Source organism: Macaca mulatta, chromosome 12, assembly GCF_049350105.2.
Source record: "Macaca mulatta isolate MMU2019108-1 chromosome 12, T2T-MMU8v2.0, whole genome shotgun sequence".
NCBI classification, from domain to species: domain Eukaryota; kingdom Metazoa; phylum Chordata; class Mammalia; order Primates; family Cercopithecidae; genus Macaca; species Macaca mulatta.
This window is the reverse complement of record NC_133417.1, coordinates 83047064-83073015: the sequence shown is the minus strand read 5'-3', so window position 1 is coordinate 83073015 and position 25952 is coordinate 83047064. Positions and strand designations below refer to the sequence as shown.

The window sequence follows — 25952 nt, the reverse complement described above, 5'->3', positions numbered from 1 at the left end:
GAACTGCTGAGTTGAGGGCATATATATATTCAACTTTAGTAGATACTGTCAAACATTTTTCCAAGTGGTTGAGCCAATTTGCATCAGCAGTTCTTGTTGTTTCACACTGTCACCAGTACTTGGTATTGTCAACATTTTAATTCTTGCTGTTCATACCACTGTTAGGGTAGCTTATTGTAGTTGTAATGAGTAGTTCATTGATGACTAATACGGCTGAACATTCTGAGTTTTAAAAGATTCTTAAGCTTAAATTAACTATCAAATTAAAAAGAATATTTTAATATTTCTTTACAAAATGAATCTATCCACTCCTCCTGTCCTCTGCCAAAACAAAACAACCCCAAAACAAAACTAAATAAAACTCCCCAAACAAAAAACCCTGCCCTCCTCTTGGTCTTCTTTTGTGAAGTGCTTGTTCAAATCTTTTGCCCATTCAGTTACTTATTTCACAATGAGGTTATCTAGGCCAACTGCAGAGAACTGGCAGACTCTGAATATTGCTTTCAGTTCTTTCACAGTCTACTCAAGTAAGTGCTGATATAATATCCAGCAGGTGGTCAAAGGTGTTAGACTCATTTCATTTTCCCAGGAAATCCCAGGAGGTCCGTCAGATCTAGGGTGGAAGAGGGTAAGGGACTTCCTTGCAATAAGATCAAAGTTCTCAGGGCAAAGAAGCTGAAAAGAACATTCTGCGCCGCCCCCCCACAGCGCCCCCCATCTGTAAGTATTCTAAATCAGCTGATGTGCAGAGGCTAAGACATCTTTCTGTGCTGGTTATGTCACCTTTGTCATTCATACTCTTCTGGTCAGAGGCAGGATCTTTTATGACTCCCCTACCGAGGTGAATGCCAGGTGTGGTTCTCTTAGTCAAGGAAACCTCCAACATAGTGCAGCTTCAGGGCCACTAGTGAAGGAATGCAGAAAGAAGCCTATTACGACCAGACTCTCAATAGCTGTCTCAAATTAATAGTATAGCCTTCTCATACATAATGAGTGTCAGAAGATGGGAGGCTAAGGTGTCATCTTGTTTTATTTGTTTGTTTGAGACGGAGTCTCGCTCTGTCGCCCAGGCTGGAGTGCAGTGGCGCGATCTCGGCTCACTGCAAGCTCCGCCTCCCGGGTTCACGCCATTCTCCTGCCTCAGCCTCTGGAGTAGTTGGGACTACAGGCGCCCGCCACCACGCCTGGCTCAGTTTTTGTATTTTTAGTGGAGACGGGGTTTCACCATGTTAACCAGGATGGTCTTGATTTCCTGACATCCTGATCGGCCCATCTTGGCCTCCCGAAGTGCTGGGATTACAGGCGTTAGCCATTGCGCCCCGCCATCATCTTGTTTTATTAACAGGATGTTCCGATGTAAAATTGGAGTCAGTCATTTTTAAAAATCCTACCCCTTACTAGGATTCTACTAAATTTCTGTTTAGTAGAAATTCTTTCTAGTTTCCACTAATCTTAACCTAAGCTTCTATGATTGATACAAATTTTCTTCCTACTTAATATTTTCAAGGATGTTTTTGTAGAACCCTGAGAGAGGAGGTTTGCAGAGGCTTGCATTTACACTAATAATTATTATCTTTCTTATTTTCTAGATGAGAAAACAGACCCAAAAATGCAATGTGGGTATATGAAACTCACTTTTGGGGAACTAAAGGCTAATAATATCAACAAGATCTAGAAGACATGATAAATTTCCGCTACAAATAGCTAAAAGCTATTAAGTAGAAGCTGGGTATTCCAGGTACATTGCTAATCTTTAAGGATGATGTAAGGGAGGTTTACTTCCAATTTTTTTTTTGTGTGTGAAATACCCCCTTTGAGTTAACACAGTAAAATAAGGCTGTAGGGACTACATTACAGTACCTGGTAAAGACTCCTTATTGCCTGTGATTCCCAGATATTCCTAACAGGACTCATCTCCTACTACTTTTAGCCTAAATCTGGGATATTGCCAAAGCAGATCCCCCTGTCCAGTGCTCTCAGCAACTATTGTAGCTTGTTTCTAAAGTCAGTCCTTTTAAGTAACAGATTAAAATATTCTTCTCTACCCTCTTCAAAATGGTCATGCTGGCACTTCTATTGAGTTACAAATGTACTAATATAGAAGAGGGAGGAAGTCTTTTGTGCCAGTGGGGCAATGAGATAAGAATGTAAAAAGTATCTCCTAGGGCCAAAACCCAACACAATGGATAGGCTTTGTTTTATTTGAATTTTATTTTTGAGATGGAGTCTTGCTCTGTCGCCCAGGCTGGAGTGCAGTGGCAAAATCTTGGCTCACTGCAACCTCTGCCTCAGTCTCCTTCGTAGCTGGGATTACTCCAAGAGATTCTCCTGCCTCAGCCTCCTTAGTAGCTAGGATTACAGGTGACTGCCAGCATGCCTGGCTAATCTTTTTGTATTTTTTTTCAGTAGAGACAGGGATTTACCATGTTGGCCAGGCTGGTCTCAAACTCCTGACCTCAAGTGATCCGCCCACCTCAGCCTCCCACAGTGCTGAGATTACAGGCATCGGTCACTGCGCCCGGCCCACATAGGCTTTGTTGACAAAGAGAGGAAAACAATGAAATTACATATTTTTACATATCAGAACTTCTAGTAAATTAGTATATAACTTTAAAGTAGATGACTTTAATTTTTTTTCTGGCATTAAAAAAACAACAAAAAAAACATAGCAAGCAAGCAAACAAAACCCTTAAAAACTCTTGAGCTAATGAATGCTGTTACCTATGTCTTGTTAATGCTAGAAAATATTGATAATATATGAGGAAAAAAATTAGTTGTAACATCATTACTTACAAAATCAGAAAATAATTTGGAGAAGAATTCAGAGAACATAGTTTCACAGAAGTTATCAGTGGAAGCACTTAGGTTATTCTTCTGTGCTCAGTATTTCTCCCAATTTCTTTAGAAAACAGTACTGGTACTTGCCTTTTCACACAGTTCTTGAGTTTTGTACCTCATATACAAACAACTGTTTAAAAATGGTCTCCTGATGCCTTCCTTCTGCCACTTCTGCAGCATTTTGGTCAGACAGGCAGTTTCTAAGAGTCCCACGTGGTGCAGCCTACGTTAGCTAGCTCACAGGGACTTTGACATCCAGATACTGCCTTCAATTCATATATGACAGTCACAGAACTCCCTTTTTCTCCGATAATTACTCAAATAAATTTTCACAGAGCCTGGTAACTTTCTCAAAGTGTAGTGGGAGCTGCATTGTCTACTAAGGACAAGACTTTTCTACCTTAAATAAAGTCAAAGCATGGCCATTGTAATGAATGAACTACAACTTGATATTTTAACTCAATATTTCTGTCTGATCTCCTACCAATACCATACCTTCAGTTCCCAGGATCCATGTGTTCTTGAGCTACTGTTTCTAGAAAAGGAAATAATGCAATCCATTTATTAGAATTCATGTATTAAAATGGAACTTCTTGTCTAATAAGGATGACCATTTTTGTTTTCTCTTTACTGAAATCATATGTAAAAATAACTGCCCTGATTTTTAATAGCGCTTACCATCCACATATGGAACAAAGCCTGCATGTGGCTATACCTCTAGGTGAAAAGGCAATAGATTTCACTTGTTCTTGCCCTCACTGATTTTCAGCTTTAGTATTTATTAAAGCTATTGAAAGTTACAATGTACCTATAAATCAAAAGGTTTTTGGGTACATCAAAAAAGCATTCATTTTACAAGAAGATTCATCTTATGATTGTAAGAACACTCACATACATACAGAGGTATTTCTGTACCCTTTTGATTATTCTATTTCAGTTTTTTTGACAATGATAATTACATCTCCTTCATACTCCTTTGTCATTTAAAACACCTAACATGTACCTATGTACTTCTTCAGAATCGCAATCTTTGGTAATTTAGTCAGACAATTCACTTAAAAATAAATGTAAATAAAAATATTAGGTAAAAGCTTTGAATGGCCTAAACAATTACTATCCTTTACAAACATCAAAAAATACTCACTAAGATAAAAAAGATGGCCTGTTATTTGTTATTTGTGCGACTGTGTTTTTCAATTTCTTTTTTTTTTTTTTTTGAGACAGAGTTTCACTCTTTTTGCCCAGGCTGGAGTGCAATGGCGCGATCTCGGCTCACCGCAACCTTCGCCTTCCGGGTTCAAGCGATTCTCCTGCCTCAGCCTCCTGAGTAGCTGGGATTACAGGCATGTGCCACCACCCCGGCTAATTTTGTATTTTTAGTAGAGATGGGGTTTCTCCATGTTGGTCAGGCTGGTCTTGAACTCCCGACCTCAGGTGATCCACCTGCCTCGGCCTCCCAAAGTGCTGGGATTACAAGTGTGAGCCACCGCGCCCGGCTTGTTTTTCAATTTCTTAATGCAATTCATATTTACTGATATTAAACTGAGGAAAAACCAGATGCTTAATTCTAAAAAATGCCCAAGGTAAAAAGACTAGGAAACAACTTCTCCATGCCTTTCTATTACAACAGTCCAACCTAAGGTCCAACATAAGAAATCTCCTTGGGCCAGTATATTCCAAAGTTAACATCACTGACCACCCCATCATAACCACAGCTTGCTCAAAAACTCACCCCAAACCTGCAGAACCAGTATACCTACATTTTAAACAAACACTTACAGTAATTCTTGTGGACACCAAAGTTTAAGAACTACAGTTTTGGCTGGGTGCGGTGGCTCATGCCTGTAATCCTGGCACTTTGGGAGGCTGAGGCGGGCAGGTCACCTGAGGTCGGGAGTTTGAGACCAGCCTGACCGACATGGAGAAACACTGTCTCTACTAAAAATGCAAAATCAGCTGGGTGTGGTGGCACATGCCTGTAATCCCAGCTACTTGGGAGGCTGAGGCAACAGAATCGCTTGAACCCGGGAGGTGGAGGTTGCGGTGAGCTGAGATCGCAGCATTGTACTCCAACCTGGGCAACAAGGGTGAAACTCTGTCTCAAAAAAAAAAAAAAAAAGAGCCACAGTTTTAGGCATTTCAAACACCATCATTTCTGTCTCAGTGCCTTAAATTAACATTGGAATGCTGCAATTTATCACCAATGTTTATCACCACCTAGTGGTAAAGTCCCTTATTTCTACTTTCCATGGGTTCGTTCATACTGAATAGGATCCCAATTAAGAGAGAACAAAATTCAGAGAAAGCTAGAATTTTAGAGTAATAATTTCCTGGGTATTTTTCACTACCTTTTTATCTATGGTAGATTAAACCTGTGGAACTAAAAATACTGAACATTTTCTAAGTGTATTTAACCATGAAAAATTTTTTCTAGTATTTCAAGGAACATAGTTTGGAACATGTTGCTTTAGAAGCAGCAAATTTGACAGTTGCTTTCAGCAATTTACCATACAAGACCTCAGTTAATTAATTTACAAGAAGGCTTTAATCAGGCTTATTTTAAATGTTATTTCTTATTTTAACTACATACTTGAGAGGTTTATTGAGATGTATTACTTATTATTTTAAAAAGTTTTAAAGAAATATATACTAATAAAACTCCACTGTGTTGGCAGTTTTAATAACTAACATTTGCTGGGCATCTAAGTATTTATATATTATGTTCTCATACTCAAAGTGCATCTAAGAAGTAGACATTAAGGTGAAGACATAAACAACTAGATTACTAAATGCTATTTTTTAGGTTCTAGAATTTCCTCATTCTAAGAAAAATCTAATATTCTGGCTTTTAAAATACAGTTTTAGGGATCAACTTCAAAAGATAGGAAGACAGGACCAAGGCTAAAAAACTGAGAGGATTAAGATGAAATGCACTCTGAAGCTGAAGTAAGCATTGTTTACTGAGACATGCAATTGGGAAGGAAAACAAAACAACAGGTTGCACTGAAAAAGCAAAGTGTTTTGTAGGTAGAGAGGTATCATACAATCTCTTTAAAATTTATACTATGATTCAAAGAAATACATCTAGATAAGGCACCTTACTCTTAACCACAACTGTTTGCTGGGACTGGCTGCCTGACTGGTAGAAGGGAGAAACTGGGATCATTTAATTTGAATAGAGAATGTGGAGGGCTGGCCAGGTATATGACGGCTACCATATGACAGATTCAAGTTCTCCTAGAAAGCCCAGTGAAATACTTTAATAGGGGAAAACTGTAGGAAATAGGATCTTATCTCAATTGTGAAGATTAACCAGAGATGCAATGGACTCAGGTAGGAGGTAGAGAGCTCCTTTCTGTAACTAAGTGTTACTTTTACACTATTTAGATTAACCACCTGGAAGAAATATTTTTGAGGTAATTTGAGCATTACTTACATGGCAGAGCCAAATAACTTGTAAGGAACAATTTAATTCCAATCTGTGAAAACTGAACTATATGTACCGTAAATGAGTTTGGTATAACTACACCTATTTTTGGTAATTAATCCACAGCTCCCCTCATTTAGGTTTTTCATTACTTTAAAAAAAAAAATTAAAAACAAAGAAACGGAGGACAGTGGCTATTCACAGGTATAATAACAGCACTCTATAGCCTCGAACTCCTGGGCTCTGGCACTCCTATTGCCTCAGCCTCCTGAGTAGCTGGGACTACAGTCACGCGCCACTGCACCCAGTTTTGCTTTCTCTTTAAAATACATCCTCTGACTCACAGAAAGATACCTGGCCCAATTCTTATCAGCAGTTTTGCCTGTGATGATAAGACTAAATTTTCTTATCTAAATTTGCTAAAATCACTGACTTTTAAAAGAAAAGATTTTAGTTTTCCAGTGGAGATGTCCAAGTATAAGATACTCAATTATTAAGATGGCTGAATTTAATCTTTCATCGTTAGTTTGAGTCAGAATGTGAGTATAATGAGGAGATAATTATGTTTTAACAAATGCATATTATTTATAATACCTTTTTATAAAAAGTGCCAAATGCTTGATTTAGATATACCTTTTTGATACATATCAATTCAACTCCAGAGCTAATAAAATTTTTTTGTTAAAGTTTTAAAAATACAAGCAGAATAGATCCCTAATTTTAAATCTTTATTTAGTTTTAGTTTTTATTTTTGAGACAGGGTCTCGCTCTGTCATCCAGGCTGGAGCAGTACTATTGTGGCTCACTGTAGCCTCGGTCTCCTAGGCTTAAGCAATCCTTCCACCTCAGCCTTCTGAGTAGCTGGGACTATAGGCACACACCACCACGCCTGGCTAATTTCGTAATTTTCTGTAGAGACCAGGTCCTCTATGTTGCCCACGCTGGTCTCCTCTTGAACTCTAGGGCTCAAGTGATCCTCCCACCTTGGCCTCCTAAAGTGCCAGGATTATAGGTGTGGTGAGCAAACCACCCCCAGCCCTAATTTTTAATCTTTAATTTCAAAATAACTATACCTCCTATTGTAGTCTGTTTTGAAAATTCCTTACATTTCATATTTTTGGAGTGGCTATTATTTCTATAAAGATAAAAATGTCCATCCCCCAAAGCCACTGACATTTATTTAAATTTATTATCAACAAGTTTTAATTTTTTTTTTATCACTGTTCCCTTATAATCTTAAAAGAGCTTTACAAAATTACCAACACATTTTGGTATAACTAAAAAAAATACTGTATAAAATATTTCCAATGATTTTTGTCTTTTGTCCTTAGATTAAGTGTAAACAGTTAAGCTCCATGTATAGATTGAGTAGCAATTACCATATTTTATTGACTCTAAGATGCAATTGATTGAAAAAAAGCACCTTTTCATGTTTTATTAAGAAAGAAAATAAGGTTGTTAATTACATTATGCGATACAACTGATATCGAGATGCTTCTACTTTCAGGGGTGTTAGAATGAGAAAGATGTGCATCTCAAAATCAATGACATATGTCATTTAGTCAAATTCTAAAGACTGTCTATTGAATTTTTCCATTCTTGTCTTTCACATAAATAAGTCATCATTTAGTTAAGCAAAGAAAACTTTATTTCTGCTACACGTAACAACATATTGCTCTAAGGAACAACTACTATATTCGTTTTAGCATTAATGTATGGATTCAAAAATACATGTCAGCAATCCCTGCTTCCCAGACAAAACAATGCTGTACACAGACTATCAGGTATATGAAAAAAAAGCTGTCAACTGTCCACAGGGAATGCGTCCAGTCACATTTTCAGTCAGTCAGCTGAGGATTATGTCATTATTTAGTCTTTGTTCTGTAGAAAGAACACAACACAAGTATGAAAATCATCACCTGAAAGGAAAGGAAATAACTGTTGTAGTATTCCTAAAATGTTAGGAATTGTTCCTTTATTTCAATATACCCAATGTTATCTGCTTAATCATAGCTGCCCCCAAATAAAACCAAACTTACTCAGAAGGGCGATGCAGGTGCTGAATTTCTAGAGGGAAAGTGTTGTGAATTAATAAAAAATCCGATTCTCTGAAATACTAAAATTTCTATTTTCCTCAAATAGAGAATTACATTGTGGTTATCAGACCCATCTCAAAATAGAACTCAACTACTTTCAATGTTATATCCTTGGATCAGCTGCTTCTATTTCCTGGGCATGACTCACTTAATCCCAGGCCCATACCTCAGAGATAAAATAAACCAGCCTTCATGAATGGTGTTTGCAGCCTCTTAAAAATTAAAGAAACAAACAAAAAAGTGCACCTACCCCCCAAAACTTGTCACAATCATATAAAATTTGGGAAAGTCTTCCACAGTATTTTATCGAACCTTAAAATAAGGTAATATATTTATTTAATACACCAACAAAGAAGAAGAGTCTCATAATGGAGTCCATTGTAAATAGAAGATCCGCAGCAAAAATAAAAAAGCCATGCTGCAATTAAAAGAAATTCAAAACCGTGTAGCTAATCGTATCCTATCCAAATAGCCATTTCAACTAACCTGACCCCTATTTTATCTCTGCCCTGAATATGTGTAACAGTTCAAAAAAGGGAAAAATGATAGATTAAAATTTTTGTGAACAGCCATGCTGAATATGCAATTCCTCTAATGTAGGAAATTGGATGAGTTTCAGGGAAAAATGTGGTATTATAAGGCTTAGTTCTCACAGTACCAACTGGCCATGAGGTAGTTTTATATCATTATACTTTTAGTTTCTGATCATTTGGATGTCATTATTTTAGATAAGAGGACATCTCAAAGGTTTCACTGAAGCTACAAATGCAAGAGTTTTAGCTTAGACTTGCAAAGCCTTTTTTTCATTTTACAAGGAATTTTGTTGACTCATTGTCTCTCAAAAGCCCTATGAGAAAACTGGGGCTCAAAAAGGCAAAGAGGGTCAGGTGCAGTGGTTCATGCCTGTAATCCCAGCACTCTGGGAGGCCGAGGAAGGCAGATGACTTGAGCTTAGGAGTTCAAGGCCAGTCTGGGCAACACGGCAAAACCCTGTCTTACAAAAAAAAAATTACCCGGGCATGGTGGCACATGCCTGTAGTCCCAGCTACTGGGGAGGCTGAGCTGCGAGGACTGCTTGAGCCCAGGAGGCAGAGTTTGTAGTAAGCCAAGATCAGGCCACTGCACTCCAGCCTGGGTGACAGAGTGAGATTCTGTGTTTAAAAAAAAAAAAAAAAAAAACGGCGTAGAGACCAGCTCAGTCACAGTTAAATGGCTTTTTATTTTAAGCCCAATAATCTCTTTAACATGTAAATAATCATTAGAAAAGGTTCAACCATAAGAGTAATTTATATAGTTTTCTATACTGAGAAGTCTAAAGTCTATATTATTGTCCTTTTTAAGGACAAAGATTTATTGAGTAAAAGCAAGAACTATTTCCTATTCTTGAAATACTCACAGACTAGAAAAAACACATTTTTTGCATGCTAGAGAATAGCTTGTCCAAACAGAATTCATTCTTAACATTTTATCCATAAACAGGAAAAAATGCCTGCTAATTCTTTCTCACTGCCAATTTAATATATCCAGGGTTAAATTGCTAACAATGTATGGTACGATGAGAGTGGTTTTGTCATTTAATAAAACATTTTAAAAGATTTAAAAATTAGGATTATTCATAATGGGCCCAATGGGCACTTTCTCTTGTCAAATGCCTTCTATGAAGGAGGAACTAATTATGTGATCTGTTCTAGGAGAGGAAGGGTCATCAGCAGTGATGCCTGGCAGGATTCATTCTCATATGTGCTAGCTCACACAATTGGTCAGAAAGAAAATCTTAAGTGAAAAAAATAAAGGTTTCAAGCCAGTAACTTCAAACTGAATTCAAAGTGCCTGCCATCTACTACATTTGACCTATAGTAGACTTGGAAAGTTGGTGTGTGTGAACAGGAAAACAGCTTCCCCTGAAATTCAGAATTATTTTACAGAATAAAAAAAGCCAAACTTTAGGCTGGGCACAGTGGCTCATGCCTGTAATCCCAGCACTCTGGGAGGCTGAGGCGGGCAGATCACGAGGTCAGGAGATCGAAACCCGGTAAAACCCCGTCTCTACCAAAAACACGAAAAATTCGCCGGGTGTGGTGGTACACGCCTGTAGTCCCAGCTACTGGGGAGGCTGAGGCAGGAGAATCGCTTGTATCCAGGAGGTGGAGGTTGCAGTGAGCTGAGATCTCACCACTGCACTCCAGTCTGGGTGACAGACCGAGATGTCTCAGAAAAAAAGATAAAAAAAAAAAAGCCAAAGGAATATTTCCCCAAACCACACAGATATAAACTAACTGTCACAGTCAAAGAAATTGTAGTTTGATTTTTGGAAACTAATAAATAAAATAGGAAATGGAATTCATATGGCTGTATGTATCAAAATTTACAATAAAGAGTTTTTGGTAAATTGTTAGGTTTTCTTAAAAAATACATATATGCACACGAGAATATTTTCTGAAGGTACTGTTTTAATGCAAAAACTCACAAATATAAGTCCAGAAAACACCAATATTTAGGTTCAAAAGGTCCAAAAATGATATATTATTTGATATTGCTTTTTAGGCATTTCATTAGAGAGAAGTCAAAACATTATCTTTCTAAACGACTGTTATAAATTACCTCAATTCATAACTCAAGACACCAATTCTTCAAGTTAAAAATCTTTAGAAGTATTTCAATTTTTTTTTTAAAGCAATCCTTATTCTAGCACTGGACAATTTTAAAGTTTATATAAGCACATAATAAAAAGTCAAATTCTTAAAATCTAAGATTTCACAAACAAAAAACAATTATCTTTCTAAACTGAAATGTGGTTTTATTTTATAGAAGGGCAAAAACATTCTTCAGTAAATGTCAACAATTTTTAAAGTTTAAATAGTTGCAAAGCTCTTTTAACTGACAACTTCTAAATCACTAAAAAGAAAAGTTCATAAAGTACTTACACATATTCCTCATATACTATTTACTCAATATGTTTTAAAATTCAGATTAAAAAGGGCTTACCTCAAGAATCAGTAAGTTCTTTGCCGTTTGTTAGACTCTTCTCTTGGCGAATCTGCCAGCATAACTTTAAGTCTCACCCCATTCAGAATCTTCCCATGTAGAGTGGCAATAGCGTCATTAGCACTTATTCTATCGGCATACTTGGCATACCCCACATTTTTTCCTGATACAAGGTAAACTTCGATCAGGTTACCAAAACGACTGAAACAAAGTGAAAAAAATAATCAACCAAAATTGATAAATACAGCTTCTCAGGTCTAAAATTTGGAGTCCATTCTTAACTCCTTTTTCACCCTTCTCCCCACATCTGACATCCAACTCATGTCATCTTTTTTTTTTTTTTTTTTGAGATGGAGTCTCGCTCTGCCGCCCAGGCTGGAGTGCAGTGGCCGGATCTCAGCTCACTGCAGGCTCCGCCTCCCGGGTTCACGCAATTCTCCTGCCTCAGCCTCCCCAGTAGCTGGGACTACAGGCGCCCGCCACCTCGCCCGGCTAGTTTTTTGTATTTTTTAGTAGAGACGGGGTTTCACCGTGTCAGCCAGGATGGTCTCGATCTCCTGACCTCGTGATCCGCCCGCCTCGGCCTCCCAAAGTGCTGGGATTACAGGCTTGAGCCACCGCGCCCGGCCTCATGTCATCTTAAACATCTCAGTCAGTCAATTCTATTCATTCTCATTAAGACCATCATCTTTTCCTTAATCTAATTCCTTTTTCACTAGTTTCCTTAACCCTGGGCTTGTCCCTCTTCAATCCATTTTCCACTCTGTCTTTTCAGTGATCTTTCTAAAACATAAATATGATCATTTACTCCCTAAAAGTCCCCTCTGCAGCTCCCCACTGCCTCCATGGTGACAACAAATCCCTTAAGATAGCTCGAGAGCCTTTCTAACATGGTCCTTGGACTCTTTAGTTTCATCTTCCCTAACAATCTCTCAAATTACCTATCTAATAGCCCTTCTTTTATATTCTCTATGGCAGAAATAACCATGCACACTCCCAGCTTTCACCTGTGGAGAAATTATTTTTATCCTTCAGGTCTCCACATACACCTGCCTTCTTTCAAGGCTTCTCAGAGTTTCTAAGGTAACTGCTCCTCCTATGTATCTTACACATTCCTTATCACAGCAACAATCACACCGGGTTGTAATTTTCTGTTTACCTGTCTGTTTCCTACATGAGATCAGCTCTAAGATGACAAGAACTATAATGTCTTGTCCATTTAATATTTTGTTTACATAATGTCTCTTGTACTTAGCACAGTTCCTGCCTTGAACAAAGAAGAGGTTCAAGAAAAAAACTAAATATATCAGTTAAATAAAGGTCAAAACACTTGAACCATGTCCTGATTTTTTTTCCTTTTGAGCCTCAATATACTATCACATTATGTCCCTGATATTTTGTGCAGTTCTTTAACAAGTTTTCTATCTATCTAATTCACTAACATTCTTATAAGGCAAATGGGAAAAAGGCCTAAAAGAAAAATCGAAGAAAGGAGTTATGTTAAAAACACAAAAATAAATAAGAAACTTCTCTTTTTTATTATAAAAAACATTTATATGTATTTCCCTACAATCAAGTAATTGTTTACACAATGCAAATGGATAACCCTTAAGGATCCAACAATGCACCAACAAAACAGAAGATGCTTAGTAAAAAAAACACTAAAAACAAAAAGGGTCTCACTCTGTCACCCAGGCTGGAGTACAGTAGCACAGTCTTGGCGCACTGCAACCTTGACCTCCTGGGCAAAAGCAATCCTGCCACCTTAGCCTCCCAAGTAGCTGGGACCAAAGGCATGTACCACCATGCCTGGCTAATTCTTGTCTTTTTTGTAGAGATGGGGTTTTGCCATATTGCCCAGGCTGATCTTGAACTCCTGAGCTCAAGTGATCCTCCCACCTCAGCCTCCCAAAGTGTTGGGATTACAGGCATGAGCCACTGCACCAGGCCCATTTTATGTCTTCAAAAACAAAGTAGCAGGAAATTCTGTATGGAGCCTTAGGATGTGTGACTGATAAACAAGAGAAGAAAATAATCAGAAATTGAAAAAGATGATACAAATGAGGAGTTTTTAAAACCAGAGAACAAATCATCTCTACCTGATAGGTACTGGAGGAAGGAAGTGTCTAGATTATGAGAATAATTAAATTACTAGTGTAAATAAAATATAACAAAAAGTGTAACTTTCTTACCAGAATATATCTTCTAATACGTCTAAAGGTAAAGGATGAGGATTAAACACAATAAAAAGTCTTTCTTTCACAGGAGTTTCAGGAGGAGCTTTTTTTTTGCATGATGGAAGTACAACATCTGTCTGGATTTGAGGCAACTGTGATCCAGAGCTTCCTCCAAATTGCTGTTAACAGGTAAACAAGAAAAAGAAAAAAATGCCCTTTACGGATTTTTGGCCAAGAGCTAAAGACAGATATGTATCATGGCATCTATGTGGTCTTCCACTATAGCTCTGAAAATTTTCTTACATAGACAATCAACAAAGTATGATTTCTCTTCACATTTATTTTATATGCTATTGATATATTATAAAGGTTAAATTCTTACCTACTTACCATAAGTTGTTGCTGACTTGGGTTATTCCACACCATTGATGCAAGCTGTGCAGCTACCATCTGTGTTGCCATTTTTCTAAGGAGACTGGAGACAATAACTGATAATTTACAGAAAACTAAAAATATTCAGTCTTTTAACAGTAACTTGTTTTGTGTGACTTTCTCACCTGAGAGGTCAACTGTTTTCTATTTTTATTCTTCAAGTCCTATCAATCATGTACACTCAAAGCTCGGCTTTAGACACTCCTGGAATGGTACTTACTCTGTTGCATTACTTCCATCATCAATGAAGGAAACACCTATTCGATTCCCAGGAGGGTACTGAAATCCATGTAATTTGTATTTTGCATAAATAGCTGATGCTACATTAAAATACTGAACCACTCCATGACCTAAAATAGAGAATATGCAGAAATGAAAAAGGAAAGCAGATTGAGTGCCTGAGGCCTATGTTACAATCTATCTCAAAAGTGAAACCATATAGAACTCTAATATCACATAACTAGTAAATACAGAGTCAAATGTATCAGAAAACACAGTTCTGTTATCATATGTGCAACAAGTGTATTCCTACAAAAGGAAGAAATAATTTAGGGAAAAATATGAACATGATATTTTAAGGAAAATGGAATATTAACATACACCCTGTCTAATAAATTTAATTTTAGGATACTGGCTTTTCTTATATGACACCAATATACTTAAAAGTCTAAATTTTTATTCTTTGAAATCTACTTTGAAATTTTAAGATTTTCCCAACCATACTGGGTAGGAAATGGAATGAGAAGTGATAGTTGAAAAGAATATATACTCATCCTGGCTATCTGCAGCAGTAGAGAGAGGAAAAGTGATTTGAATGAAAAACAAAAAGATAGGGAACAGAGGATCTCAGATCACAAGTGACATATTTTACATTCCTTTGGAGAGATTTCTGCCAAAGGGATGAATTTCAATTTAGGAGGGTGATGCTGAAGGCAGGGACAATGTTATAATGCATTCCTTAGAGAGCCCAGGAGCTTGTGACACAACCAAAAGGTTTTCACATTTATAATACAGACCACTGGGGAAACACTTATAATTTATGTTCATCTGGAAACCCAAGCATCCAATATTTTAATGGAATTAAAATAAAATGCAGAAATCAAATGACCATATAAAGTTAATTCAAATGAGATTCGAACTATATGATGACACCTCTCTTAATAAAAAGATGTTCCAATGACACGTATGTTTCAGACACATCCAACCAGAGAAACAAAACAGGAGGTACAGGAACAAATACATTTCAACATACCAGATAAAAGGGAGGGAACAAAACAAAATAAACACAACTTCACATGCATATAACAAATGTGCCAGAGAACACAAAAATGTGTACCTAGAAGTCTTAGAACGGAGAATGACAACATATGATCGGGTTAAGGTTGGGGATGGCTCAAAGACAGCTCTACAAAAAGACTAGTGCTGGGTCAGGTACTAGTGAGTATGTAGGGGTGTCTGTATGAAGGGTGGAGTTACCTTAGTCCTGTTGGTCCACATGACCAAACTCACATCACTACCTCTGTGTCAACAGCCATGTCACTCTAAAAGGACTAAATCAGGTATCCTTACAAAACTGGAAGAAATGCCAACCAAGTATGATTTCTCTACCACCCCTCACTAACAAAGAAAAAAGAACACCTTAGATTTACTGAATGCCCTATTACATGCCAGAACTTGCATTAGGTTATTTTACATATATTATCTCTAATTCTTACCCAACCCTGGCAAAGAAAGTGTCAATGATCCCATTTTACATATGAGCAAAGAGAGGCTCAGAGGGGATAAGCAAATTGCCAAGGTCTCAAAGCTACATGCCACTGCTGGGATTTGTACTTGATTCTGATGCAAAATGGAAGGCCAGACTTTCCCATTATGCCACAATGCCTCCATTAACAAAGAGCCTTAATAAAATCAAATGCTTAAAACACAAAGATGGGTTAGCTAATGCTAGATAATGGGTGTAATCAATTAACTAATTAATAAGTTCAAATGGCTGATATTGGAGTCTTGCTTCCACTGAGAATTGGAAGAAGCAGAGAGAGAAGTAGGGCATTTAGATGCTTGGAATGAACAGAAGGAGGGATATAAATGTAAGAGAAAGAGATGTAGGGATGAATGAGGAGGAAACTTTGTGAGTTTCATAACTTTGTCTAGCATTAACCAAAAGAGTACGCAGAGACAGAGGCTCTATCCTGAGGCATTTTTTGTTGTGCAACTGGAATACAGAATGTTACATTTTGTGGGAGTTAAAATATATTTTACAGTGAATAATTTTGTAAAAAGAAGATATATTTCCAGGGCTTTGTTTATTAAGGTATCATCATATTTTGAAGTCTAAAGTAGAGAAAAAGGAGAGATAAAATTCCTCTCACATGAGCAATATCTGACATAAAAGTGCCACTGGAGAAAAGCCATTTTAACAAAACTCTGTGTGTGTGTGTGTGTGTGTATATATATATATATATATAAATGTGAATATTATTTTACCATAATTTGAATAAGGATCTCGTTGAACTTCACAATATTCCAATCCTGGTACTATATCAAAAATGCTGAAAAGCTGTTCTTCAGTGAAAGGAACTCTTGATACAACTGACAAGCGTTTGGAGATTGCTTCCTGGCCTCGGCTGTCATTCTTGTCAAAACTTGAAAATTCAGATTGTTGTTCTCCAACAATATAAAAAAAAGTAAATCTTTAGATTTCTACACAGCCAACAATTCACTTAACATTTTAAATACTAGAATACAAAGAGTCCATTGTACTGAATAAAAGCACTGTATTTTGTAATAGGCTTCTGGTCATCAGAACTACTGATGAGACTAATGACAAGAAAACAGACAACTCTCCCCACTCCCCTACCTTTAATGCAGAAATATAAGAAGAAATGCATAGTCTAATTTCACAGAAATAAGTTTAGTATGCAAAACTGAAAAATATGGCAAGTATTTTACCTGAAAGTTTATGTCAAATAACATTCACAGGCCTTACTTTCATTACCCATTTTCCCCTTTTTCTATTAGAGCTTCTACTTTTACCATTCCTCTCTTTTCTGTAGCCCTAATTTTAAAGCAGCAGTAGTTCTGGGACAAAATTTTAGGACTCATACTGAGAGGATATCTACATATGTCTTTTTAAGTTTTTGGTCAGCTGTACAGCGGCAGAAGCTCACCCAAAAAAGTGGTGGTGATATGTGGCAGTGGCAATAGTTTCTAATATGAGGAATGCGTAATTAAACAGAGAAAACTATAATTAGAAATCAGTTAAACAAAATAAGTATTAAATATTAAGAACTTTAGGAGTGATAATCCACTTTTTAGGAATTAAAAAAACCTACATTTAAGATTTTTATTCACTAGGTGAAATTTATAGATGCCCGATAACAGAGTATTTTTTAAAACCCAAGTTAGATCGCATATACTACATTATACTATTAAAAGTAAAGGTCGCCTACTTACCAAATGGAAACATATTTACTCTAGGTTCATGTCCCAAAGCCTCCTGCCTCATATTACTATAATAATCTTGTTCAGAGGATTCAGATGCTTTATTTTTAGGTTCAGCCAAGATTGCTCTAAAACCTGAAAAGAAAACCCATGAATTTCAAGTTTCATAGCAAATTTAACATACCTGCAAATATACTTGATTGCTAGTGCCTGACTCAGCTTTATAAATATAATTGTACAAAGGAAAATCTATACAATGGCCATCTCCTCCAGACCTACTTCTTTGCTTTCTGGAAGATGGCAAAGAGTAAATGACAAACAGCAAGTATACCAAATTATGGGTCAATGTAGACATGAAAGATCAGCAATTCTATGCTATCCCTTCCCATCTTCCCCTGTTACAGATAATATCATCATTCATTCACTTAAGCTCCTCAACATCAAAATCCTGTAGGGCTTCTTCATATTTAACCTGTCACCAACGTTCTTCCTTTGAAATGCGCACAATTGGAATATGCTATCTTTTACCCTAACTTCCCTGCTTCTGTTTTTAATTTAGATTCTCTTCAGTTAATTACAACAGCCCTTTAACTGGATTTTTTTTGCTTCTGGATCAAGGGTTCTTAACTAGGGGACCAAGGATGAACTTCAAAAGGTGGGAAGACTCCATGAACCCTCTGAAACTTTAAATAAAATGCTTATTATGCATTTATGTGCACATGGGCATATTTCAAGGGTTCAGTTTTCTTCACATTATTCAGTGGCTTAAAAAGGATAAAACCAGCTCGTTTGAATTCTTCTCTGGAAATCTATCATTAATACTGTGGGGTTAGATCAACTGTTCTTACTTTTGTCTTTCTAAACAATCTACAAAGGAATTCTAATGCGGACTAACCTTGAACTTTTCCTAACCTCCCATATATTGTTCCCATGTTCCAATGTACCTAGTTAACTGTGTCTCAGAATGTCTCAACAGAAATACTGTGCTTTACTCAGACAGCTGCCTTCACAACACTAAGCAAAAGACATGTTTATTCCTGGCATGGTGCCTCTGCTAGCACTGCTCTCACGTTCTGTCCTGCCTACTCGACACCAGACACAAGTCCTACCCCCTTGGCATGTGTTGCCACGCTCATCCAGCACACTTGTTTTTCACCATTGACAGACTCTACCATACACTTATGAACATTTTTTTTTCATTTGGCAAATTCTTACTGAGTCTACTATAAATGGCAGTTACTTTTATAGAGAGCTTAATAAATCTTTATTGAGGGCCTATTATTGTACTAGATACCTGGAGTGACAGACTAATAAGACATACTTCTTGCTTTCAAAGAGCCTTTTAAAAAAGTTTTTCCATTATTCTTTATTTTTTGCCTATTAGATCTTGGCTACCCAATACAGCTATAAATTCCTTAAATGTGAGGGCTGCCATATACTTCATCTGTATCTCTCTACTTAGCATATTGATCAGTATACTGCAGGTACTCAGTTAGTGCTGGCTAAATGAGAAATTCAGAAGGATCTAAGAGAAAATTTTCATATGTACCTTCAGGGTATTGAAGAATTCTACTGATTAACAGTAATTCTTTCCAGTATGTGTAGATTTTTATAATGTCCTAAAATCCAGTAATTTAATCATTCTACATATCAATATACCTAACTAGAAGTACACCAACAAAGAATATTCTCCTTGACATCTTTAAAATTCTTATTCTTTATATATACAGCAACAACAGAAGATCACATTCATGTCATTCTAGCTTGAAATTAACCCTATCTATATCAATTACCTATGTTAGCACATCTTATAAATCTTATCCTTAACCTATAGGTTTATTAATTATACTTTATACTCTTTGGGATGTAGATCAAATATAAACAAATATAAAGAATATTTTAAAAACCCTGAAAAGGTAAGTCAAGTTTTTAATATATAAAATTCTAAAATACACTTAAAAAACCCTAAAAACCTATACAAATAATACCCAAGGTATGCATTTCACTTACTAAGTTAATGTAGTTGTTCTTATTTCTTCAAGATAGTGCCTCAATAAATGTTTAATCATAGCCCCAAAATATTTTTCTTCCTTGGACTGTAAATATTTAGCCACTGCTAAAATTACATTAGCAGATACAGTTATTATCAAAAACCCATATTAAATTCAGTTATTTAGAATAATCAGAAATTTTTACAAAAGTTTTTAACAATGTTAAACAAACATATCCTTACTTCGATCACAGTTTTCTATTGCTTGGGCAGCTTGTGATGGTTTTAAGTATCGTACGTAGCCCAAACCTTTACTTTCTCCAGTGACTTTATTCTTAATAATGCTGCAATACTCGATATCTCCATACACCTAAAAGAGTTAAAAGACATGATTTCCGGGGACATAAAATTAATTGAACAGAGTATTTCAGAACCAAAATGTTGTTTATATGTTACCCTTGCATGCAAACAAAGAAATAAACAGTATAAACTATGCAGATATTGCAATATGCAAATATGCTTATTTCACAGACGAGGAAGCTAGGCTTTAGAAAAACCAAAGAGGGACAAAGTCACAGAAGAAGAGTAAGAATTTGTACATGGTCTGGATAGCTCCAAAGTCTTGCTCAACAGTGGTTAAGAGCCAGAGCTCTGGAATTAAACTTTCTAGATTGAAATCCTGAATCAACCACTCATTAATTAGGCAGTTTACTTATTCTCTCTGTGCCTACCTCTTTATTAAATGGGCCTAACAGTAGTATCTACATCACAGGGTTGTTTAAGGGTTAATTGAAGTAAAACACGTAAAGTGCTTACATGGGGCTTGGAACACACTCAAAGAACATTAGCTATAATTACTTGTCTGTCTTCTAACAGGAACATAAATGATTGTGTATTCTTTTGAAGGAGTGCTTTTCAAAGAGTATCTCTAAAATATGCTGGTTCACTCAGAAAGTTACTATTCTGAGAAACATGCAGTAGTGCTTACTTTTAATGTTCAAAGAAATATGCAATATAATTGATATTATTTATTTTATAAATTCTTAAGTAATCAATTGTCAACTTAATTATCGTACACTAGATTAAAGTGTAATATTTGTTCATTCAGGAAAAGATAAAAATTTATAAATATTTAAGGTAAAAAACATTTTCCTTACCACTGGAGGAGGCATAAAATATATGTTTTTGGTATTTACTATTTTTGAAGTATTTTATTGAATTCTCAATTGGGGTAGGAGTGAAAGTTTGAAAATTACTTTTTACTGCTTGTTTTCTTTCTTGCTTGTTGCCACCCAAATCATGGTAGGATTAGTAGAAAAAAGATAAAGAACTACAACTCAAAACAATTTAAAAATTGCTTTTTAATAATCTGTGTGAAAGCTTATCACTGCATAAGTTAATGGCTAAAAAGACTTAAAATTATCCTCAAATTTCATTTATATAGGTCAGAGCTATACTTATGTTTTCTTCTTTAAATATAACTCCTTCAAAGGCCCAATTTTAGGACAAAAACTCTTCAAAAAATAAGCCTTTCTGTGAATGAGTACCATGTCAACATACCATAGGCCTTTTCTAAATACTAGATAATACAGTTCACACACTCAGGTCTGCCTGATTCGCCTTTACATGCCAGGCAACAGAGGGGAGTGAAAAGAGCATGCTTTGAAATTTTAAAGACCAAGAGCAGGCTCCAGACTCCGATAGCCTGGGTTTAAATCATAGCTCTACGACCTACTAACTGTGTGACTTTACTTAAAAGTTTCTGAGTTTTATACTTCATTTCTGTGAATCTCTACTTTCACAATAAAGTAGGGGGAGACTACCATTACTATTTTCCAGTTTTTATATATTCTTTAATTTTGAAAACTAATTTATGCTAGGTTTAATATTTAAAAAGTAGATTGAAATTGATGAAAACAGTTATATAATTCCCCACGACTACTCTATTGACCTTATTCCAATGACACTTCAGATTTAGTACCCATACAACCTGTATAGGACTATGAGTTATCACATATGCTAGCTGATTAGAATAAGTACCTTAAATTTTTCCCGCAGATCTTCCTCTGTGTAGGACTTTGGTATCATAACAAAGATTCTTGTAAGTTCTTCATCTTCAACATCTCGGTGACTTCCAGATGATCGGGACTGTGCAATGAAAACCTAAGAAACAAACAAAACTCCCAAAATAAAATAATGTCAACTATTTTCCCATTTCTTAAATTTTTTTCAAAAGCAATTATTCTTGCAATGACTTTTTATTTATTTATTTTTTTTGAGATGGGGTCTCGCTGTGTCACCCAAGCTGGAGTGTAGTGGTGTGATCATGGCTCACTGCAGTTTCAACGTTCTAGGCTCAAGTGATCCTCCCACCTCAGCCTCCCAAGTAGCTGGGACCACAGACACATACCACAACACCCAGCTAATTTTTTAACATTTATAGAGACAAGGTCTTGCTATGTTGCCCAAGATGGTCACGAATTCCTGGGCTCAAGTGATCCTCCCACTTTGACCTTCCAAAATGCTAGGATTACAGGTGTGAGCCACCGTGCTGGGCCTGCAATGACTTTTTTTTACGAGCTAATACCAATCTCTGCATTGTTTGTTTCCCAAATGTATTTCTACTTTTGCATTTGTTTTAGCCAGAGCAATTTGAATAAATGTAATATAATAAATTAAAACACCATAAACAAGGGTCCTTGCATTGTTTGTTTCTCTTTCCTTTAAAGGGGTCTCTATATCTTGGTCTCTAATCCACTGCTGGTAAAGGGGGCTCTATATCATCCAAGCATGAAAAAACTGGAACTTATGAAATTCCAGAGTAGGAAGCAGCAACTAAGAAAACCACAGTATTAGAGACATATCCCTTTATAGTCTACTTCTAGTTATTCCTACAGTAAATCTATGCTATATGTCAAGCACTATATGAGTACAACTATTGAGTAACACAGAAATGGCCCACTAGAGTTTTGTGGCTGATATCAGTAATAAATGGTAAATAGGGAAATACAAATAGGGAAGCTTTAAGTATATGCAAAGACATTAGAGAAAAAAAAAAAAGAATCTCAGGTAAGATGAAATTGGAAGTGCCATCAGAACACAGATTTCTACATTTTAGAGGACTGAGGTGTTTCAAATCTCTGACAAAGGAGACAGTCTATGTAGAATGTATGTAAAATAATTAACCTCCTCATGGTAGATTTCTCCCATAAATTTTCACCTTCAAAGACTATGAGCGTTCATAGGCTCTAGATAAGAAGCATTCTTGCAAAACTAAAGCCAAGATTTTTTTCTTCTGTTTTCTAGGTTTCCCCCTTTCCGCCAGATAAATAGTTGGTCACAGAATAACTTTTACTTGGACAATCTTTTCTGGCTGAGGCCTGGTATGATAATATTCTTGTGTTATAGATCCTCTGAAACTTTGCAAAAGCAAAGTACGATAGAAATACTGAAGCTGAAGTAATTTAACTGGAAATGCTGAAAACAACACAAGAGTGTTCCAGTCGAAGATGGCTCGAGCTGCAGCTGCTGAATGAAACTAGGCTGTTAGGGTGTGGTGGCTCACAACTGTAATGGGAGGTTGAAATGGGAGGATCGCTTGAGCCCAGGAGTTTGAGACCTGCCTAGGTAACATAGTGAGACCCTGTCTCTATGAAAAATAAAAAAATTAGCTGGGCATGGTGGTGCACATCTGTAGTCCCAGCTACTTGAGAGGGAGGATGAGGCAAGAGGATTGCTTGAGTCTGGGAGGTAGAGGCTACAGTGAGCTGTGATCAAGAAGCCACTGCACTTTAGCCTGGGTGACACAGCGAGATTCTGTCTCAAAAAAAAAAAAAAAAAAAAAAGAAAGAAAGAAAACAAATGAAACTAGACTGTCTAGCTAGGTACTACAGTGAAACAACCTTCTGGCTAAAACTGAATAGTCAAAAATGTGACAAAGAAAATAGTAGTTTATTTCTTTTTGGGAACAAGATCTTTAATTTCTCTGCAGCTAAAAGAGAAGGTACATTTCAGTGCTGGGCCTTTAATTTCTCTTGTAGAAATTTATCAGGGGAAGGTGGTCCACCAATTTCAAATATGGCACCTTTTCTTGGGTTGTCCACATGGGCTCTGTGGCCATGTTACACTCAAAATATAAAAACCCTCTCCACTAAGGTCATAATTGGACAGTGATGAAACACATCAGTCTACTACAGAGGTCAGCAAACTACAGCTCCATTTTTGGTATAGCCCATGATGTAAGAACTGTTTTTACAGTTTTTAAGGACTGTAAAAACTGTCCTTAAAAACTGTAAAAACAGACAAGGATTTGTGACAGAGACTGTATGTGGCCCACAAAGCCTAAAATATTTACTAGCCAGCCCTTTACAGAAAAAGTTTGTCAACTCCTGATCCTGTATGCTGTGACCCTAAATTAATTTTGTTGCTCTCCTATTCTGACACACTTCAGAGGGTTGGAGAGGTGGGAGGAAGGGACTGTTTACCGTGTTACTGGTATATTCCCAGGCTCCTTCTCTTTTGTGCATGGAGCAAGACCTCCAGAGACTGAAGTATCTCTGAGTCCTTTATTTACATAAGTCCATAATAATACCATTCTCAATTTGGAAAACAATTTTTTTAAAAATTGAGAAAATATTTTTGTGCAAAGTACCAACAGAATAACATACATAGCAACTATTTACACGGGGCAGACGAAGGGTACAATTTAAGCAATTGCCAGATTCTCAGGACTGAGTCCTGATTTGAGATCACAGGGAGTAAGCAGTGACATCTTGGCTATTACCGATCAACAACAAGGACATATTGAGGGCTTACCCTGTGCGAGGCACTGTGCTGAAAGCACAGATTATGTCAAATAACCCTCAAAATGATCCTTCCTGACATGTGTCATTATCACAATGATTTGGCTCTTCTTAAGGCAGTTTACTTTGGTCTGCTTTCAAAGAAAATTTGCAGTAACAGAAAGGGTCAAGAACCAAATGTATGCTATTAACACTTTCAGAAACAGAGCTCGTTCAAAATAATCTTCCAAAACAACAAAATGTGATGAATATGTAACAGTGACCGTTTTAAACACCTGCACTTAGTATTATATACATGTATTCTTTTGTCTGGTACTGGGAAAACGTCCAACACCAGAGGTCCCCAGTTTAAAGTACTTTTGTCAAGTTGTTAACACCTCATCTCTACCTGAGGAAAAGCAGAGTTTTTCCGTTTGTTATAATGGAAATTCTGGGCATCTGAGAGAAGAAGGTCAGAAAAGTACTCAAAGTAGGCTAGGACGAGTTTGGCAGTGAACTCAAGAGCTGGTGGATTAGTGAGGGCGAGGGAGAGAGGACGCCCAGCCACTGCTGTTCTGTCACCCGGTGGCCGCGGTTGCCTGGTCCGCTCTCGGGGGGCAAACATTCCGCTTCCCGTCCCCTTCCCTGCAACCCAGCGCAGCTTCGTGGGAGGGGAGCCTCTCCTCAAAGCAGCCCCTGTCCCTACACCAGGTGCTGTCTGGTCAGCTGCCGGGAACGGATGTTCCACTCCTCCCTCACCCCGACAGAGCGGCAGGTGAAGGGAGGTCCGAAAGGCCCACTCCTTCCCCCGAGGGCACCCCGACCCGGGCACCCGCACCTTGATGGGCTTGGTGTCGTTGGGGCCGAGGCACTGGCCATGCATCTCCTCCATGGCCCTGCAGGCCTGTGAGCTGCGGGCGAACTTGACGAAAGCAATGCCCTTGGATTCCTTAGTGTGCTTGTCCCGCACCACCCAGATGTCCTGGATGTCGCCAAAAGGCGAGAAGCGCTCCCTCAGCACCGACTCAGGCGTGTACTTGCTGATCACAAGGAAGATGCGGCTGTTGGGCGGTTCGTCCAGGCTGTCCACGCCCGGGCGGAAGCCCCCGCCGCTCGCAGAGCTGCCAGCTTCGTCCATGGTACTCCACCTGAATGCAAGAGCCTCAGTGCTCTTTGCTTCTGCGGTGTCTGCCACCACTGCTATCTCACACCGAGGCTTTGCGGGCTCGTTGCTCCGCTTCCGGGAGAGAGAGGAGTCCTGCGCCAGGCGCTGTCCAGCCGCGCAGGATGCGGCCTTCCGGGGAGCGGCCTGCAGCGCCCCCTGGCGACGCGGGGGACGCTGACGCAGTCTAAGTCTCCAACCCAGCTGAGCCTCAGCCCAAGTATCAATTGTGTAATCCTTGTTCCCTGCAGGCAGAAAAGCGCTGCCTACTGCACAGGCTTTCCCAACGCTGGCTTTACCCCACCCCTAAGGCCAAGGATTCTTTCCAGTGTTAAAGAAAAAATTATTCATGACACTCATTAGAGATGGTACAGGAAGGCCAACTTTGACAAAAGGAGACATGGTGATAGGTCCAGGGACAGCTGCAATGGGGTCTTGCAGTGGGAGAGAGAGATTGGACTGAATTTTGACTCTAATAAGGACACATTTCTAACCAAGAAGCTGGGTGGGAGGTCAGTGGATGGAAAATTACTAAGAGGGTACATCAGGGTTAAGGAGGATTCTGGCTAAACCAACTTGACAGGATACTTGCTGAAGGCAGGCCAGGGTGATTGATATCC

At 37.7% G+C, this 25952-nt stretch overlaps 1 protein-coding gene across 9 annotated transcripts; it reads right to left on the bottom strand.

The window, feature by feature from the left end:
• Positions 1–254: 254 nt before the first annotated feature.
• Positions 255–25432, bottom strand: RBM45 (RNA binding motif protein 45). Of its 9 annotated transcripts, none has more exons than XR_013402057.1 (12): positions 25009–25432; positions 21430–21552; positions 19633–19759; positions 17412–17534; positions 16443–16622; positions 14176–14305; positions 13914–13998; positions 13539–13702; positions 11347–11547; positions 3334–3373; positions 2424–2532; positions 255–904 (listed from the first exon to the last, which is right to left on the bottom strand). XR_013402057.1 is itself a non-coding variant. In XM_077957244.1 (10 exons), the coding sequence occupies exons 1-9, from the start codon at positions 25306–25308 to the stop codon at positions 11355–11357; spliced, it is 1455 nt and encodes a 484-aa protein (XP_077813370.1). In that variant the 5' UTR covers positions 25309–25432; the 3' UTR covers positions 7891–8146; positions 11347–11354. The 9 variants fall into 9 exon arrangements, 4 of the variants coding, with proteins under 4 accessions (XP_077813370.1, XP_077813372.1, XP_014965911.1 ...); XR_013402060.1 differs by having other exon boundaries at positions 13906–13998; positions 16443–16631; positions 17415–17534; XR_001438661.3 differs by lacking the exons at positions 255–904; positions 2424–2532; positions 3334–3373 and adding an exon at positions 7891–8146 and having other exon boundaries at positions 13906–13998.
• Between the last annotated feature and the right edge of the window lie 520 nt (positions 25433–25952).